This window comes from Oryctolagus cuniculus, chromosome 8, assembly GCF_051225735.1.
Source record: "Oryctolagus cuniculus isolate XC-2025 breed Fujian yellow rabbit chromosome 8, ASM5122573v1, whole genome shotgun sequence".
In the NCBI taxonomy this organism is placed as follows: Eukaryota; Metazoa; Chordata; class Mammalia; order Lagomorpha; family Leporidae; genus Oryctolagus; species Oryctolagus cuniculus.
The window spans coordinates 56,994,507-57,015,415 of NC_142874.1; the positions used below are offsets into that span (position 1 = coordinate 56,994,507).

At 39.1% G+C, this 20,909-nt stretch overlaps 1 protein-coding gene across 7 annotated transcripts in view; it reads left to right on the forward strand.

Moving 5' to 3' along the window:
• Window positions 1-8,512: 8,512 nt before the first annotated feature.
• The window catches only part of LOC149125027 (uncharacterized), a 35,109-nt gene continuing 22,712 nt past the window's right edge, over window positions 8,513-20,909 (forward strand). The window contains exons 1-3 of one of the 7 annotated variants that reach the window (XR_016211933.1): window positions 8,859-9,174; window positions 12,715-12,791; window positions 14,126-14,441. Coding sequence is in view for 3 of the 7 variants with exons in the window: in XM_089302479.1 (XP_089158605.1) it covers window positions 9,036-9,174; window positions 12,715-12,791 (216 nt within the window). In the remaining 4 variants the exon portion in view is untranslated. The other 6 variants (XR_016211935.1, XM_089302479.1, XR_016211934.1 and 3 more) reach the window with 6 other exon arrangements.

Consider the following 20,909-nt stretch of genomic DNA (forward strand, 5'->3'; position numbering starts at 1 on the left):
CACTCTGACATCACAGTTATAAAAGAAAGTTAAAAATCAAAACAAACAAACAACAAAACAAAACCAAACTCAAAGAAAATTTCCACAAACCATTGTCAGGTTCCATCCTAAAAAATGCTGATTTTTAGGTCTATGTTGCACCATGATGTTTTGTATTTAAAAAACCAAAAACCAAAAAGTAAACAAAACAAAAACTTCTGAAGATCCATCAAGGGTTTGCACTTTGGCATAGCTGTAGCACTGGCATTGCATATGGGCACCAGTTCGAGTCCTGGCTGCTCCACTTCCGATCCAGCTCTCTGCTATGGCCTGGAAAGGCAGTGGAGGATGGCCCAAGTCCTTGGGCCCCGGCCTCCACGCGGGAGACCCCGAAGAAACTTCTGGCTCCTGCTTTGGATCAACACAACTTTGGCCATTGGAGTCATATGGAGAGTGAACAGGCAGATAGAAGAATTCTCTCTCCCTGCCTCTGCCTGTCTGTAAGTTGCCTTTCAAATCAATAAATAAATCTTCAAAAAAATTTCAGGGACTAAAATGAAATATGAGAGAATATTTTTTAAGAAAAATTCCTCAAGTTTAGAAATTACAGATCCATTAGCACTTTCACAGGTCCTCTCCTAGGCAGTGGAGCCAGGATTTGGCAGCTGGTACTGAAATCCCTTGTTATATCTTTGCCCTGGGACTGTACCAGTGGCATTTGACACTCAAGTGGACAGAGAAAAAAAAAGAAATTACAAATCTATATAAACTGTGCATGAACTGATTAAGTAATAACAGTCTTAGACCATTCTCCTCTCCTTCTGGGAGGTGTTAATACAGAAAATATGACAAATTCTTTATCCAATTGGAAACCAATTTATTTTTTAGATGGGATCTTATAAAAATTCCCCCAATGGAATAGAACACTCAGTTTTATTTATTGCAGAGGGTGGAGATAAACAAATGGTTAGATAGACATTGCTGCATTAGTATTACACAAGTGTTTTATTGATGATTATCATAGAAAACAACATCTTGCAGGGCAATTTGGAGGTATTCAGAGACATTTTCCAAACTCAACTAAAAATTAGTTTGCTCCATGAAACTATAAAGAAAGGTAACTAAAGGGGGCACAAATAAAGATTTTGGGAACACAGCAATAGAAATTAAGCAAGTGAGATTAACCAAATGGTAATTATCCATATATATATATATATATATATAGCAAATTAAAATGAAGAATCAAAACTATTGCTAAATCAAATAGTAAGGACAAAATAAGGTTTTACTGGAGTTTTATATTTTCAGTGAGTCTTGAGTTACCAATGACATATATAAACTGTTATCTCCAAGAACTCAATTAGAGTAGAGTGGCTAATACTAAGTTCTCAAATGAGATAGTTTTTGAATGTACACAAGTCAAGAGCAGTATTATAACTGTTGAGAACATGAGTAAGCTATAAAAAGTGATTATTATAAATACATACTGCTACTTTACTAAACTTAGAAATGAATTTTTGTATAAATAAAACAAGTTTACTTAGAAAGGATTTTTAGTTTATAAAACTACAGTATCCCACTTGAAGGAATAGGACATACCAATGAAGAGGAAAAATTTTAAGGTGACCCCTAAAATGTATACTATCAAAATTTGTCACTTCTGTTAATGGTTGACTTGAAAATTCTTCTTTATTTTTCCTTTTATGTAAAGAAAAAAACTTGACAATTTTTTTTTCTTCAAACCATCAGGGATATAATAAACTAATGAAGAATCATTTGGTGAAAATCATGGAAAAGGAAAAATAAGCTAGATCCCTTGAGCCACTTTTCACTGGGAGTGTGAGCTGACATTGATACCAGACAGGCTAACACCTTAAGCATTTTGAAAGCATCCTGGGTGCAGTGCAATCACACTTGAAGATCAGAGCATACCAAGCAGGTAAAGGGAGGGTGTTCACATGGAAATTCTTCATGCTTTCAGAGTTGAAGAGAGCCAACTCAAGATTTCTATTACCAGGAAAAATCAATTTTCTCTGGAGAAGCTGGGCTTATCCTATACTTGGAATAATTTTACTAGATTTCAAATAGAAATCCTGGCACACAATATAAAGCAACAGGTCCTTGAAAAGGAAGTAAATATGAAGGAGTATCAGCAAATAAACCCATACATTTAAAACAGACCACCAGGGGCCTGAGATATTAATTTTCCACCAGATTATAAAATGATCAAGCTTTTAGTGTCCAAGGACATAAGAAGATTAATAATTGATGCTGGCCTTGTGGCACTGTGGGTTATGCCACTGTGCACAATGCTGGCATCTAACATCTGAGTACCAGTTTGAGTCCTGGCAGATCTGCTTCTGATCCAGCTCCCTGCTAACACTCCTAGAAAAACATTAAATGATTGCCCGAGTGCTTAGGCCCCTGCTACCCCTGTAGGAGACCTGGATTAAGTTCCAGGCTCCTGGCTTTGGACTAGCCCAGCCATTTGGCGAGTGAAGCAGTCATGGAAGCTCTGTCTCTCCCTGTCTCTCCCCCACTCCATCATTCTGTGTTCAAATAAATAAAATAAACATTTTTAACAATTAAAAATATTAACAATTTAACAAAGAACTGTAGAATTTTTTAAAACATGGAAGATTTATATTAACATTTCAAATAAAAATATATTAAAATTCAGTGGCAGCATTTAGGAGCAATTACTATGTAAAGAAATAATGGCTCAAATTTTCCCAATAATAACATAAAAATCACAGAAGGGTAAACAGAAGAGTAAATTAAAATACTCTATACATACACATCATAGTAATTATAGTGAGAATAAAAGACAAAAAGGCATTTTTAAAATAAGAAAATCATATGTTTCAAACAACATCAATTAGGCTAGTACTTGATTTTTCAGCATAAATAATGGAAGCCAGAAGTCAATTGGATGATAAATTTATACAAAAATGACAATGCAGAATCTATATGAAGATATTTTTATTAACTGATACCCAGTCAGTTCACTATCCATGTGGATAAAAATAGAACTTGATACTAGCTTCATGCCATAAGCAAAACTCAGTCTTAGACACTCTGTAGCTATGAATATAAAAAAAAAATCAAAATGGTTCTAGGAAGTAACACAAGAAAATATCATCATGTAATTACTGATGAGGAACGTTCTGACGCAGAATACATAAAGCATTCAAAAGGGAGTGACTAGTGAATTGAAACATACTAAATTAAAGACTTTAAATAAGAAATCACTATTAAGAGAGAAATTGAAGATAGGTAAGAGATTGAAAAAAGGTATCTATAGTGCATGAAACTCTAAAGTTCTCATATCCAAAATGTATCTAAATAACTACTATAGCCCAGTAGAAAAGTGGATGTATAAACTGGGCATTCATTTATTTTAAGAAAATAAAGTAGTCCTTAAGATTATAAAAACATGTTGAACCTCATTTAGTAAGCAAAAATTAAAGTCAGAAGTAGATATTATTCCATAACGGAATAATAACTCCATACCAATATGAATAATTTAAATGAGTAAGACTGATGATATCACATGTTGATGAGGATGTTGAGCAAATGAAACTTATACAATGCTGATGGAAGTGTTCCTAAGTGTGGGTCCAACATAATTTCATACATGTGTATATGTATGTGAAATACAATGAATGTTCATAGCAACATTTATTATAATAGCCCCAAATTGAAAATAAATAAGTAGGAAAATAGAAAGAATAAATAAAATATGTAAAACATGGGAAATATTCATACAGTGAAACATTGTTTGAAGGGGTTTTTAAAAATTTCATGGAAAATATTTGTTATGACAGAAATATGAGTAGATTTAAAATTACTTTTCACCAGAAGAAGCTTATATTTGATTCCTTTTATACAATCATATATATATATATATATGTATATATGAAGCAGAGATAGAGCACTGCCAGTTCTGTGTTCAATTTTAAAACATTGCAATAGTCGGAACTGGACCAGAATCAAAGTCAGGAGCCAGGGATGTAATTTAGGTTTCCCATATGGGTGGAACTCAGCTACTTGAACCATCAACCATGCCTCCTGAGTTCTTTATTTTGTATTTTTTTTAAAAGATTTTATTTATTTATTTGACAGGTAGAGTTACAGACAGTGAGAGAGAGAGACAGAGAGAAAGGTCTTCCTTTTCCGTTGGTTCACTCCCCAAATGGCCACCACGGCTGGAACTGCGCAGATCTGAAGCCAGGAGCCAGGTGCCTCCTCCTGGTCTCCCATGCGGGTGCAGGCGCCCAAGCACTTGGGCCATCCTCCATTGCCTTCCTGGGTCACAGCAGAGAGCTGGACTGGAAGAGGAGCAGCCAGGACTAGAACCCAGCGCCCATATGGGATGCTGGCGCCGCAGGCAGAGGATTAACCCAATAAGCCATGAAGCCAGCCCCAATGCCTCCTGAGTTCTGCATTGCTGGCAATCTAGAATCAGTAACTGGAGTTGGGAATTCAACTGAGATACAGATACATTAATATAGGACACAGTTATCTTAATAACTAGGCTAAAGGCCCACACCTGGCCACAAAGTTTTTGAAGAAATCTCTTATAAAATCAGAATTAATAAATTATCCGTTGGCCAGCACTGTGGCTCACTAGGCTAATCCTTCGCCTGTGGTGCCAGTACTCCGGGTTCTAGTCCCGGTTTGGGGTACTGGTTCTGTCCCGGTTGCTCCTCTTCCAGTCCAGCTCTCTGCTGTGGCCTGGGAAGGCAGTAGAGGATGGCCCAAGTGCTTGGGCGCCTGCACCCGCCTGGGAGACCAGGAGGAGGCACCTGGCTCCTGGCTTCGGATCGGTGCAGCGCCTGGCCGTAGCGACCATTTTGGGGGTGAACCAACGGAAGGAAGACCTTTCTCTCTGTCTCTCTCTCTCACTGTCTAACTCTTCCTGTCAAAAACAAAGAAACAAAAAATTATCAGTGCACGCACAAAAATATGAAATTCACAAATACATTCCAAAGGATATATCAATATTATTATATATGCAAATAAAGTTCAAGAATTTACAAAACTAAACTTTGGTTTACAAATCAGAGTAGTAATTATCTCTGAAGAAGGAAAGGTAATACTTTGAACGTGACATGGGAGGAACTTTAGATTACTAATAATATGTATTTATTGACCTTGAAATTACTAATAGGTATGTTTAATCAATTAACTCCAAACTATTTAGACCAAAATAATCATGTTACATATACCTCCTGCAGAGTGACTACTTTCTGTGATGTTGTAAACTAGTTAACTAGCATAAAATATTTTACATTTCCCTTCAGCTTATATTATCTTTAATCTATTCTTCTTTTCAAAGTTGGTTAGTAAAATACCAGAATTACCATTAGAAAACTAAAAAAGAATCTGCTAATATGGTGAAAATGTTTTCAATACATAAAAGTAATAAAATGTACCATCCAGAATATAAATCAATATATACCCAATTAAAATCAATTACAAAAAAAGGATCATGTCATAGAAAGATGGGCGATAATCTTCAACAGGATCTCTAAATGGTCAACAAATATATTAAAGTATATTTAATCTTAACAAAATCAAAACAATGTAATTTAAAACAACAATGTGCTACCACAAGACAACCACCAGCATGGTTAAAGTTTTAAAAGATTGACCATGTCAGTGGTAGTATATGGAACAACAGGAACATACTGGGCTGATAATAATGGCAAATATTAAATCAATTGGCAACGTTATTCTGCATTATCTATTAAGGTTGAAGAGACGGATAGTAATTTCATTCCTAAATTTAAACCCAACAGAAGTACATAACACACACACATCAGAAGATATGAACCAGAATGTCCACTCTGGCAGTGGTCCCTGAGATCACCCTTGTGTTACCATGTACTACAGAAATGAAATGAAAGTAAACTGTAGGCCGGCGCCGGGGCTCACTAGGCTAATCCTCCGCCTTGCGGCGCCGGCACACCAGGTTCTGGTCCTGGTCGGGGAGCTGGATTCTGTCCCGGTTGTCCCTCTTCCAGGCCAGCTCTCTGCTGTGGCCAGGGAGTGCAGTGGAGGATGGCCCAAGTGCTTGGGCCCTGCACCCCATGGGAGACCAGGATAAGCACCTGGCTCCTGCCATCGGATCAGCGTGGCGTGCTGCGCGCAGGCCACGGCGGCCATTAGAGGGTGAACCAATGGCAAAGGAAGACCTTTCTCTCTGTCTCTCTCTCTTTCACTGTCCACTCTGTCTGTGAAAAAAAAAAAAAAGTAAATTGTAGATACTTGCAACCACATGGCTAGATCTAAAACATAAGATGTTGAAGAAAAAAAAAAAAGCAGCAGTCCCCACAGTATCATGTTTTATAATCCTGTTTCCATAAAGATCAATAATAGATGAAACTGAAATATAGTTAAGTGTGAATTGTTTGGTGGCAAAACTATTAAAATAAGCATAAAATAGGTAATAAAGTTATTACTGTAAAACCCAGGTTGGAATATTGTCAGTACAGAGTGGTAGCAAAAGAAATTGGGGATATTCCTGAGTTATGACAATATTAGTATATTTCATGACCTTGGTTTTACTGGCATGGGTTCTCAGTTTGTGATAATTTGCAATGTAGCTTACATTCTGTGCATTTTTCTGAATGTTAAAATAATAACAATGACAATATATTGTAAAAAGAACCTAAAAATAAAAACAAGTAAAAATTTATTGTAGCAAGTATTTGGTCAAGGGTGTAGCTAGGAGATTGAAGCATAGAAAGCAAAATAGATATATCCTTTTTCATTTAAGATCTTGGAAAATCAGGTTAATGTGAGTGAATTCAGGGAATTATGTACACTGGAAAGTGGCTAATGAAGCTCTTAAAAAACAGAACTCTTGCTCAGTAATCAGAGATGCCTTTGGGTAATGAGACACTGAGGTTAAACAGTTTTTCTAAGGGAAAACAAATAATTTGAAGTGAAATGGACATGCTGTCATCCAACAAAGTCTAATGCAAGGTTGAATAGATACCAGGCTTGCAGGAGTAGGGCTCCTTCAGGAAAATTCAGAAGTAGCATTTAGTAACATGCAGGTGGATCCATTACTGCCTCTTGTCCATTTAGGCCTTGTGCAATGAGGTATAACAGGTCGAATCTTCACATTCTGAGAGGGGACATGACACTGGGCTCTGAGGATTCCGAATTGCATGATTAAGAAAACAATGGTTGAAGTGGGCATTTGTCCTAGGTTAAGAAGCTGGTTAGGATATCTGTCTCACATCATCTCATACTGGCTGCATCCAGTGCCTGTCTTGAGCTTTTGATTTAAATTTCCTGCTGGTGCACAACCTGCAGATGATAGCTCAAGTGATTGGGTTCCTGCCTCCCGTGTGAAGATTTTGATTCTGTTCACAGCTCCCTGCTCTTGCCTGAGCTGGTCCTGAGGGTTGCACCATTGCAGACATTTGGGGAGTGAGCCAGCTAATAGCAGTTTCTCTCTCTCTCTTTCTCTCTCTCTATCTCCCTCAAAATAAATATTACATTTTCTTAAAAAACTCTGGCCTCGCCCAAGATGTGATTACAGTAAAATAAAAAGCGACCTTGTCAAAATCTTCATTTCAGCTCTCTGCTGCGGATTCAGTGTTTGTGGTAATGGGTTGTATGTGGTACAACGAGCTCATCTCCTAGTGTCATTAAGGATTTTATTGCAAGCCTTGTAATTGTAGCTTTATGATGTGCTAAGGCAGCAGTAGGATACCTCATTTCATTGTTTATGTTGTGTCAGCCCATCTTTGGCATGATCATGGATTTAGGGATCAGAAACGGTTGTTTCAAGCAGTAGGCCATAGTACAATTCCAGTATCTTTAACAAGGCATTGTCTGACAGAAAATTGGATACGTTGAACATTGCCAGGTATATCTGAATAAAACACGTGTGTTTTCTGTAGTCTCATGCAGTGGAAAAGCATGTGAGGATGTATTCTTAGTATTTTGGTTTGGCTATTAGCTGCATTTCCAGTGTGGCAATCCTCTTTGTACCAATCAAAATTCCTCTGTCCCTCAGAATCCACTTTATCCATATTCTCAGGCAAGAGATTTTAATAGGATACATCCTTTTCTCCAACTTCAAGGATAGGCTAGCTGGGCCATTTAGAATTTTTAATGAAGAGCTTCTCACTCCATGGATTACAAAGCATAACTGGTATGAAGGTCTGGAGCTTCCAGGGTTCACGTTTCTCAGTAAGCTGTTAACACTAACTGCCTGAGAAGATCTACAACCTACAAGGAAGCAGAGCCAAGACAGGGAGACATGCGTCTGTGATAGCACGATTTGGTCATCTGGGTATAGGTGGGCCTAAAGCCGGTGAATTCAAACCTTTTTGTTTTATGATCGAATTAATTGTATTTTTCTGGTAATAAGGCATGTTTTACTAAACAGGAGGTGTCGTCGTTGAACTATCACACTATGCTTTAAAAATCTATAAAATAATCAAGATTTTAAGAGTTTTGGTCACAGTTTGCTTTTTTTTTTTTAAAGATTTTTATTTATTTATTTGAAAGTCAGTGTTAAACAGAGAGAGGAGAGGCAGAGAGAGAGAGAGAGGTCTTCCACCTGCTGGTTCACTCCCCAATTGGCCTCAACCGCTGGAGCTGTGCCAATCCGAAGCCAGGAGCCAGGAGCTTCTTCCCGGTCTCCCTGGGTAGGCGCAGGGGCCCAGTGACTTGGGCCATCTTCCACTGCTTTCCCAGGCCATAGCAGAAAGCTGGATGGGATGTGGAACAGCTGGGACTCGAACCGGTGCGCTTATGGGATGCCTGCGTTTCAGGCCAAGGCGTTAACCCTCTGAGCCACAGCGCAGGCCCCAGTTTGCTTGCCATTTTTTTTTTTTTTAAATCAGGTTCTCTATTCGTTTCTCCCTCCCTAATCTTGGATTCAACAAGAACTGAAAGGAAAGGAGTGAAGTCCCGCATCAGTTAGCAAGCCTCCCATCTGTTACTCCAAGCAGCAGGCCATTCAGCTCTTGATGAAATGCAGCTGAGGACCCACAGAAGCGAGGAAGGGCGCGCCATGCGTGGCCCCTATGGTGGGACCCACAGTGGGGTGCCCTCTGCCACAGCCCTGGCTGGGGCGCCCGCGCTGGCGCTGGACCGGGCGCCCCTTGGGCACCTGGAAAACGGAGCGAGGCCGGAGGCGAGGCCACGGAACCAGGGTACCTGCAGGTGAGAAAAGCTAAATTGTGGACTTTGAGGCAACACGGGCGCTTTCCTCAAGATGCCCCAAGAGGGAAGCTGTCCCGGAGGGTCCCTGACTGGCAGCGGGTCCACAGCCATCTCCCGCCCTCCTCAGTGCCGCCTGCATCCCGCTCCTCCAACAGTACTTTGTTTCTTGCTGCTGTGGGACGTGGGTTGTGCTGGGAGACTTTTGTTCTGGTTGAGTCCGGGTTGTTGTTCGTGAGTGGAAGAAGATTGAGGAGACCATGCGCGAGGGTGAGAAGAGAGGAGCAAGGCTTTCTGAGGCAGTCTACTGGCTGTGTGAGTGTTGGGGGGAAGGGTGTGTGTGGGGGTTGCAGCTGCTGTCTTTTGGGGTTGGTTTTTACACTCAGAGGAGGCGGCAGCTGATGGGATTTTTTGCTGTTGTTGCCGGTCAAGGGAGCTATCATTAGGTTTGCCAAAGGAAATTTTCCATCTTGTTCAGCAGGATTTTGCGGTTAGGCGAGTTAAAACGGGGCACATCTGAGCCCCTCAGGGTTGAGCACAATATCCTGTCTCAATAGGCTGAACCTTCAGGCGAGAGGCCTTGAAATGGAAAATATTTGTTCAGGGACAAAGTTTTTTACAATGGATTCTGTGGAGTCTATTCGCTCTCTCCTTTCCAGCGTCTCAGGGCCCGTCTTAGTTGCTTCCAGTACAGAAACGAGGATTGTAAGGGGCTTCAGGGTAGCGTTTGTGAAGTGTTGGGTTATATAGAGAAGGTAGGGCACATTAAGAATGTACAGAGAAATGTCAAAGAGTAGAAGTTTCCTACTTATTTTTGGTAGGATTTATTTATTTTTAATTTTTTCATATTTTTATTTATTTGACAGAGTTACAGACAGTGAGAGGGAGAGAGAGAAAGGCCTGCCATCTGCCGGTTCACCTCCCAAAGGGCTGCCATGGTGGTGCTGCGCCACCGTAGTCAGGAGCCAGGTGCCCCCTCTTGGTCCCTCACGCGGGTGCAGGGGCCCAAGCACTTGGGCCATCCTCCACCGCACTCCCGGGCCACAGCAGAGAGCTAGACTGGAAGAGGAACAACCGGGACTAGAACCCAGTGCCCATATGGGATGCCTGCGCCACAGGCGGAGGATTAACCAAGTGAGCCATGGAACTAGCCCCAGGATTGATTTATTTATTTGAGTTACACAGAGAGAGAACAAGTGGCAGAGAAAGGGAGGGAGGGAGGTCTTCCATCTTCTGGTTCACTCCCCTATTGGCTGCAACAGTGCGAGCTGTGCCCATGCAAAGCCAGGAGCCAGGAGCTTCCTCTGGGACTCCCATGCAGGTGCAGGGGCCCAAGGACTTGGGCCATCTTCTACTGCTTTCCCAGCCATAGAAGAGTGCTGGATTGGAAGTGGAATAGCCAGGACCTGAACTGGCACCCATATGGGATGCCAGCACTGCAGGCAGTGGCTTTACCTGCTACGCCACAGCACGGGCCCCAAAGTTCCGTGCTTATACTACCTTACCATACACTACCATATTATTGACTCCAAAAGTCATCAAAAGTATTTTTACCTTTGCTGATAAATGTTTACTCTCCTTCCCTTCTTATTTATTATTGTGTAACTTGAAGCCATTTAGCATTGCATACTTTAAAGAATATTTCTTCCTTAGCTGTCTCAGGCCCCGTTCTATTCTGATTCTTTTTCATCAGTATCATTCTTTCTCAATATTGTTCTTACTTGAAGCTCACTCTTTTCAAAATTAGTGCCTTCTAGCATTCAATCATTGGCCCGTTTTTGTTCTTTTCATTTATGAGGAATCTTTCTGAAAAATCATACCATTTCCACTGGCTTCAATTACCTTTCATAAACTGGAGAAGCCAAGAAGTCTACCTTCAGTCCAAGCATTTCTACTTGAAATCCCACACTTCAAGGTTGGCTGAACGTCCATTGTTATCTTAGCATGGAATTGTTCAAAGAATCCTCATCACTGATACAGTCCATGGTAGTCACATATATCTCATCTTCTTTCTTCTGCTCTTTTCAAATTAAATTGGCATTAAGAATTTTACATGACAATGATTAAACATATCCTAGTGATTAGCTGGCTTATTTTCTAGGAAGATACCACACAGAGTTTAGGTACTCTCCTAATTTAAATCCTTTAATATCTTGTGACAGTCATGAGAATAAAATCATTCCTTCTTGTCGTTTAGTATTCTATTTCCTGCTCAGCTTTCTGTTTTTATTATTTTAAAGATTTATTTCTTTATTTGAAAGATGGAGTTACAGAAAAAGAGAGATAGAAAGAGAAATTCCATATGCTGGTTCACTCCCTAAATGGCTGGACCAGCCAGGCGCTGGGCTGGGCCAGGCTGAAGCCAGGAGCCTGGAACTACGTTTGAGTCTTCCACATGGTTGACAAGGGCCCAGTTACTTGGGCCATCTTCCACTCCTTCTCAGGAACATTAGTAGGGGTCTGGATAGGAAGTGGAACAGGCAGAACTCCAGCTGGAGCTCACATTGGATGCCAAAGTTGGGGTTGGTGACTTAACTCACTGTACCACAACACTGGCCCCGACTTTCTTTGGTTTTATACCACATTATTTGCAATTTCTAGAACTTTTCATGCTCCCTCGGTCATGTATGATTTACACTTTTCTATCCATTCTTTCACTTTCAAAGAAAATGTTAAAGTCCTACCTCCATCCCATGCACTTCTTAGCATGATCTTAGCATCTGTGCACAGCCCACAACGGTCTATATACCTATATGTGAAGTTTACTTGTTTTAAATATAATGAGAAATTTTGTTTCTTTTAAGTCTAGGCAAAATGTTTATCACTGACAGCACTGAGAAAAAATATGAAATAAGGAAATGGGATGGGGAGAGAAAAAAGGGAAAGGAAGAAAAGCAGATGATGTTAGAGACTTTGATGAGAAATATTGGATTTGATGTTGAACTAGTCACCGTATAATCTGTACAGTATTTTTCTAAAAGTACTTACTTGTGTTTGTGTGTATGTGTTGAATAATCCATAATTAGTTACAATATTCTACAAAGAAATGTTTTTTAATGACAATGCTTTCTATTTTGTTGTTTTTGATATAAATATTTTAAGATATTTCTCCTTAACAATTTAAATAAATCTTAGGACTTTTTCACTTATTATTTTTGGAAAATGGAGAAAGTACTTGGTTCTAAATATCATGACTTGGCTTCGAGTAGTATCCTCTTATTCATATATAAAATTATGTATTTAAAATTACTTTTATTTGTTTGAAGGAGTGCTAAAGAGGGGGAGAGAGAGGTAGATCCACTCTCCACTCTCCAAATGCCTGCAATGCCTGGCACTGGTCCAGCTGAAGCAGAGCCTAAACTCAATTCCACTTGGGTGGCAGGGACTCAAAACCTTGAGACTTTACCTGCTGCTTTGCAAATTGTGGACTCAACCCAGGCATTTCAATATAGAATGAAAGCGTCATTACTGCTGAGCCAAATGTCTGCCCCCACACAGAATTAAAAAGAATTTTTTAAATACTGTTTTCTTGTGTGCCTTCAGATTTTTGCTTTGAAATTGGGAGTACCATTTTTGTAATCATTTCTACCATCAACAGAGATGTCTATGCACTTTGTAAGGTAAGATATTTTATACTTCAGTTCAATTGAACCTAAGTGCAAATCCAAGATTTGGCAAGTGTATACAAACCTGAACTGTCACTTCTCTGAAGAATATGTTTCACGGTTTATGCATTTCAGCTTTATTTGATCCAATTTCCAGTTGTAATTGTTCTGTAATAGCTTAGATATGCGGTTAAACATAGTCCTAACACTGTGCCTGTTAGTGGTCGAGTACTGGCAGTATTACTGAGGAAACCAGGAAGAAGCCACCTGCCATTTCCCTATAGGCCTGGAGAAGTGATTGCCCTTGATGTTAGAAGCATGTATTTAAATCAAAACAGCAAAAGTGGAATAAACTATTCTAAGCAGGTTTTTGACCTGTCTAGCAGGGCAGCAACATAAATCAGTTGGGGCCCACAGGCAAAGGATACAAAAGGATTTAACTTCAGATACAAAGGAAAACAGTTTAAATACAGGGAAGAATTAATTAAATTGAAAATGAGAGTCAAAGCATGAACATTGTTCTGGCACTAATGGTTACTGCTATCAGGTTCATCAGCTTCAGACAACAGTGGAATTCAAAAAATCTAAAGAAGCTTTATGAAACAAGCAATTGTTTGCTCTTTTTAGGCCAAATTTCTATTTCTTTTTTATTAAGGATATTAGTGAGAAAACTTATAAATAGAAACTAAAACTTTCTGTAAGGATTTTCTTTTTTCTTTGAGAAGATTATAATTTAAAGAATATGATGACAACATAAAAGATGAAATAACCAAACAAGGAGGAAAGGTGAATCATTTGTTTGTTTCTGTAGCTCTGTTCTTGCATGCCTTGAATTTCTGATTTAGATTATACTGAAATTATATATTAGTTTTATGCTATTAGAATATAATTATATGTAAATATATTGCATTTAAAATTTTATAATTATATTAATACTAAATAATGCTATTACAATAATATTAAAGTGCATTGATTATTTCTTAGAATTATGGTTTTATAGGTTTTTTAAGGACAATTCAAATTATTAACTTATGGACAAATACTGATTTCTTTAAATAAGTGCTAAAATATAGATTTCACGGAGAACTAAATGGAGGGACAATATGAGAAGTGAATTGGTGGAATAAGGACACAAGAAAAATAGCAGGCCATAGAAAGGAATACAGAAGTCAATGTAAATGCTGGAGAGAAGCAGAAATAACTGAGTGACATAATATAAAATAAGTGGGAGTGGTATTAGATAAAAATTATTTCAATACTATATAGGGTTTTCAAAATGGTAAACATCTACTGTTATTTCAAAACTCAGTATCAGAAATGCTTTTAAAATATCTTTCTTTTGGGGCCAGTGCTGTGGCATAGCATGTAAAGCCTCCGCCTATAGTGCTGGCATCCCATACAGGCGCCAGTTTGAGTTGCAGCTGCTACACTTCAATCCAGCTGCCTGCTGATGGCCTGGGAAAGCAGTGGAAGATGGCCCAAGTCCTTGGGCTCCTGCACCCACGTGGGAGACCTGAAAGAAGCTCCTGGCTCCTGGCTTTGGATTGGCCCAGCTCCGACCATCTGGGGAGTGAACCAGCAGGTGGAAGACCTCTCTCTTTCTCTGACTCTGCTTCTCTGTAACTCTGCCATTCAAATTAATAAATAAATATTTTTTGAAAAAAATATCTGTCTGTTGTTTGAAAGGCAGTGACATACAGAGTGAGAAAGAAAGTAAGTGAGAGATCTTCTATGCAATGGTTCACTCTCCAAATGACCACAAAGGACAGGGCTGGCCAGGCTGAAGTCAGGGGCCAAGAACTCCAGCTGGGGTTCCCACGTGGGTGGTTAGAGTCCCAAGTACTTGGGCCATCTTCTGCTGTTCTTCCCATTTCACATTAGCAGGGAGCTGGATCAGAAGCTGAACAGGTGAGATTCAAACTGGCACTCTGATAGGGAATTCTAACACCTCAAGCAATCACATAACCTACTGTGCCACTATGCGGGCTCCAGTATCATAGAAATGTGTTAATGTAAGGTATCCACTAATCAATATCCAAAATTGATTCCCTTGTCAGACCCCAGTCTTTTCCTTCTTACACTATAAAATTGGTAGAGACATTTTTTGACTAGATGTTGGAGAAATTATTTAGTCATTCTTCCTTGTTTCATTATAGTTAATAATACCTAACCTCAGCTGAATCTTATGTGCTATATGTTATTCTTTTTATTCTCTGATAAATCCCTATATATATGTATATGTTAATTACAGGTATTGCAAATTTTTTACCTCTCGAAAGCACCTGGAGCCTTTTGATTCTCTTCATATTAGTGAATTTATTTTGCTTTCTAATTTACAAATAATGAAACAATATAATAAGCACTTCTTTCAAAATTTCTCAGAACACTTTCCATCATTTACTTATTTTTTTCCATAGGATAAGTGATCATTTCCCTTTCCAAGTTAATACCTTCCTTCCCTTCCTCAACATGATACCCCCAGCCCATTCTCCATCTCACCCCACACTCCTGCTGTCCTGATTCCTTGGTCATTTCCACTTGGATCTTCATCTTCAACTTCCCCCTTCACAGTGGCTCTTCACCAAATACTTCAAACATGATCATTTTAAAATGTATTAAAACATTTTTAGAACTATGTATTTATTTGAAAGGCAGAATTACAGAGAATGGAAGAGAGAGAGAGAGAGAGAGAGAGCAAGCATCCATCTGCTGGTTCACTCCCCAAGTGGCACAAAGTCCAGAGGTGGGCTAGGCCGAAGACAGGAGTATGGAACTCCCTCCTGATTGCCCATGTGAGTAGTAGGAGCCCCTGTGCTTGTGCCATATTCTGTTGCTTTCCCGAACCTTATTATCAGCAGGCAGCTGGATTTTTAAGTGAAGCAGCTGGGAATATGGTTTGCTGGCTTTGCCAGTGGTAACTTAATCTTTTATGCCACAACCATATCTCCTAAAACATCTTTATTTAATCAGATTGTCTGATCAAGTTCCCACTACCTTCATAAGAATTTCTGCAAAATTACTTCCATATTTTTACCTCCTACTAGTCAGATAATTAAATATGATTTTTAAGATTGATTTATGTAATTGAAATTTATTTACACAGAGAGAGAAATTTTTCCGTCTGCTGGTTCACTCACCTGATGGCCACACAGCCATCCCAGGAACCAGGAGCTTCATCTGGATCTTTTACGTGGGTGGCATGGTGGCATTGGCCCAAACATGGACAATCTCCTGCTGCTTTTCCCTGTCCATTAGCAGGGAACTTGACCAGAAGTGGAGCAACTGGTCAGGAACCGCTGCCCATATGGGTTGCCGCTGGCCCCCTAAAATCTCATTTCTATATCATCTTGATATTATTCTTATATCAAAAGGCAAGAATGAGTACCTAATTGTCACCCTAAATTCATAGCTTCTAATTCTCCTATTTAAACTTTGCTGTTTCGATATTACTGAACAGTATATTCCTGTTGACATTTCTTCCTAATAATTGTAAGAAAAGGTTCTTTTTAAATTTTCTCTAGTGACTCCTCAGTATTTCACTGATTTACTATTTTATCACTTTATCTTAATGTTGGCATAGTCTAAGATTCTCTGTTCAATTTAATTGTTTTCTGCCTTCTGCTTGTTTAAGCTTATTTGTTTTGTTCTATGTTTTTGTTTGTTTCTTAAAGTGAAAGTTGAGAGTTGAGACTTTTCTACTGTTCTAATATATATATCTGTAAATTTCATACTGAGTACTATTTAGCTATATTATTGCTTTAGAACTTTAATCTTTAATTCTTATTATTTGAGTGCTGATATAGCCACAAATTTTGACATAGTACTGTTTTTACTTAGTTCTAGGATATTCTAATTTCTTTTGAGTTTCCTCTGAACCACAAATCGTTTAGAAATGTTATGTTTTGCCGGCGCCGTGGCTCAATAGGCTAATCCTCCACCTTGCGGCGCCGGCACACCGGGTTCTAGTCCCGGTTGGGGCGCCGGATTCTGTCCCGGTTGCCCCTCTTCCAGGCCAGCTCTCTGCTATGGCCAGGGAGTGCAGTGGAGGATGGCCCAGGTGCTTGGGCCCTGCACCCCATGGGAGACCAGGAAAAGCACCTGGATCCTGGCTCCTGCCAGGATCAGCGCGGTGCGCCGGCTGCAGCGGCGGCCATTGGAGGGTGAACCAACGGCAAAGGAAGACCTTTCTCTCTCTGTCTCTCTCTCTCACTGTCCACTCTGCCTGTCAAAAAAAAAAAAAAAAAAAAAAAAAAAAAAAAAGAAATGTTATGTTTTATTTCCAAATATTTGATGTGTTTACTTTCATTATTCTTGAACATTTCTGCTATGATCAAAATACATACTTAATTTTCTTTAAATACTTGTCAATTTATTAAGATGTTTATAACTCCGAAAAGGGTTTCTCATGGTCAGTCTTCCAGGTCTACCTGACAAGTTTCTCTGTTCTGGTGTTGTTGACTGTAGTGTTTTGCAGGTGCTAAGATTCTGTTGGTGGATGGTGGTGTTTGTTTTTTTATGTCTTCCCTGATTTTCTGACAGGAAATTTGTCTGTGTTAAAAAATAATATTGAAAACTTCAGCTCTGATTATGGGCTTAATTATTTGTCCTGTGAATTGTGTTTCAGTTTTTGCTTTATCTATTTTAAGTTCTCTTATTAATTGAGCATACATTTAGAATGATTACTTCTTCTTGATGAGTTGACTATAAGCAAAATTATTATTATTATTAATATTTTATTTATTTGAAAGACAAAATTAGAGAGAGTGGTAGAGACACACACAGAGAGAGAGAGGTCTTCCATCTGCTGATTCACTCCCCAGATGGCTGCAAGGGCAGGAGCTGCGCCGATCCGAAGCCAAGAGCCAGGAGCCTCTTCTGGGTCTCCCACATGGGTGCAAGGGCCCAAGGATTTAGGCCATCTTCCACTGCTATCTCAGGCCACAGCAGGGAGCTGGATCAGAAGAGGGGCAACTGGGACTAGAACCGGAGCCCATATGGGATGCCCGAGCTTCAGACCAGGGCGTGAACCCACTGCACGACAGTGCCAGCCCCGCAAAATTACTTTTTATCTGTGTTAATTTCCCTGTTTTGAAATCAACTTTTTTTATCATTAATATTAAAAACTCCACTTTTCCTTTGATATATTTTTTCTTTTTATTTATTTTTTTATTTTATTTTATTTTTTATTTTTTATTTTTTATTTTTTATTTTTAACAGGCAGAGTGGACACTGAGAGAGACAGAGAAAAAGGTCTTCCTTTGCCGTTGGTTCACCCTCCAATGGCCGCTGTGGCCCGTGCGCTGCTGCCTGCACACCGCACTGATCCGATGGCAGGAGCCAGGTACTTTTCCTGGTCTCCCATGGGGTGCAGGGCCCAAGCACTTGGGCCATCCTCCACTGCACTCTCTGGCCACAGCAGAGAGCTGGCCTGGAAGAGGGCAACCGGGACAGAATCCGGCGCCCCGACCGGGACTAGAGCCTGGTGTGCCGGCGCCTCAAGGCAGAGGATTAGCCTAGTGAGCCGCGGCGCCGGCCCGATATCTTTTTTTCTAAAGATTTATTTTATTTATTTGAAAGGCAGAGTTGCAGAGAGAGAAAGGTCTTCGATCTGCTGGTTTACTCCCCAAATGGCTGCAAAGGCCAGGGCTGGGCCAGGCTGAAGCCAGGAGCCAGGGATTTCATCCAAGTCTCCCACATGGGTGGCTGGGGCCAAAGTTCTGGGGCCATCTTCTGGTGCTTTGCCTTGTACCTTATAGGGAACTGGATCAGAAGGGAAGCGACTGGGACTCAAAATGAGTGCCCACATAGAATGTGGGCATTGCAGGCAGTGGCTTAACCCACTGTGCCACAGTGCCAGCCTCCAGCATCCTATTTTAAGTGAATAACTTGTAGACCACAGACTGTTGATTCTATTTTTATATACACATATTATTTCTGCCTTTTAATTAGTGTGTTAATAGAATTTCCATTTATGTAATTATTGACATTCTTGGATTAGATCTACCACTTTATTATTTGTTTCTGTTTATTCCTTCTCCTCCATCCTCCTGCCTTCTTTTAGATCATTTGGATTATAATATTTCATTTTAATGTATCTTACGTATATATTTTAATTATTTCTATGCATTTTAACGTACATACATGGCATTTTAAAGTCCACTTTCAAAGAATTATATAGCACTTCAGCTAGAAGTGCCAAGAATATATAGAAACTTTGACAGAACAAAGAATATTTTAATACCTTTCCACACATTTTTTGGTAAAGTTATCTTATATAATAATATCTCTCTGTAAACCCCAACAATGATATATTTTGCTTTAAGCTAGCAAACAATTTTTAGGAACTCAAGGGGAGACCAATATATTTTATTTACCATTTTTTCTGATGAGAAAATAGTTATTTAATTTGTTGTTCCCTACAAGTAATGCATCTTTTACCTCAGCCTATCTTCAGTTATTTTTCTCTCAGGAATTTGAAAATGTTGAATCTAGATACAAATTTCTTTGATTTTTTCCTGTTTCCTTAAACTGTAGCTTGTAGATCTTGTTATTGCCCTCATTTCATAAAGAGGGTTTTTTTTTCAATTTTTTTCCTTTATTTATTTTAGCTTGGATGGTTTATATTAGCTTACCTTTCTTCTTATATTTCCATTTTATTTATCCAATGAAATTTTTAATTATCGCATTTTTCAAATCTTACGTTTCTATTTTGGTGAATATTTATTTATTTGAAAGTCTGAGTTAGGAAGAGGGGTGCGGGGGTGTAGAGAGAATGATTGATTTAGGGAGAGAGCACTATTCCATCTGACAGTTCATTCTCCAGATGGCTGCAATGGCCAAACTAGGAGCCAGGACCTTCATCTGGATTTCCCACATGGATGGCAGTGGCCCAAACACTTGCGCCATCTTTTGCTGCTTTCCCAGGCCGTTAACAGGGAGCTAAATTAGAAATGGAGCAGCTGAACATGAACTAGTGCCCATACTGGATTCTGGCATCACAGGTGGTGACTTTACCCAGAACACCACAAAACTGACTCCAAGTTTCCATTTTCTTCTCCTGTATTTCTTCTACATCTTTCATGAACATTGCTACTTTCAAATTGTTTTCAGAGTGATTACAAGTGCTCATTTGAACATTTTTATGTGTTATAACAATTTTACAATATAATTTCATTATATATAACAAAAACAAAATATCAGCAAAGAGAAGTTATTTTAATAACTGATATGGGAATTATACATCTGAAAACTATAATAACAAATTAAAATGACCTCATGGAATTTTCTCAAGAAAGAAGTAGCACTCATAGAACTTGAAAACTGATCAAAGAGCTTAGTAGTTTGAACAGACAAGATAGGAAAAATGAACAGTGCCTCAGTTACTTTGGGGATAATGAAAATTTCACCATTTTTGTCTTGGTGATGTTTATTATAAGAAATGGAAAGAATAGAAGAAAGAGAGTATTTGAAAAAATAATGAGAAACAATGGTTGAAAATGCCCTAGATTTTTTTTTTAGAATTTTTTTAACTTTTATTTAATGAATATAAATTTCCAAAGTACAGCTTATGAATTACAATGGCTTCCCCCCCACCATAACTTCCCTCCCACCGGCACCCCTCCCCTTTCCCTCTCCCTCCCCCCTTCCATTCACATCAAGATTCATTTTCAATTCTCTTTATATACAGAAGATCAGTTTAGCATATGTTAAGTAAAGATTTCAACAGTTTGAAAATGCCCTAGATTTTGTGGAAGAGGGAAACAGGCAAAGTTAAAAAACTCAGGAAACCATTTCCCCAAAACTAATCTTAGTTGAAACTAGCCTTTGCAGATTTAAAAAGTTAAATGAGGTAATTGGTGTTTATCTTAATCCCATATGATATATGTCTTTTGAAGATCATAATTTGAACTCAGACATACAGAGAGATTGTCATGTGGAGATGGGGGCAGAGATCAGGTGATGCAAAGTCCAGGAATGTTAAGATTGTTGACCATCACCAGGAGCTAGGCAAATCATATGCACAGATCATCGTTCAGAGTGTTCAGAAGGAACCAGCTCTGCCAATACGTTGTGGTAAAATTATAGCTTCCAGAACTTTGCTGCAAAATATTTCCATTGAAATAAGCTACGCTG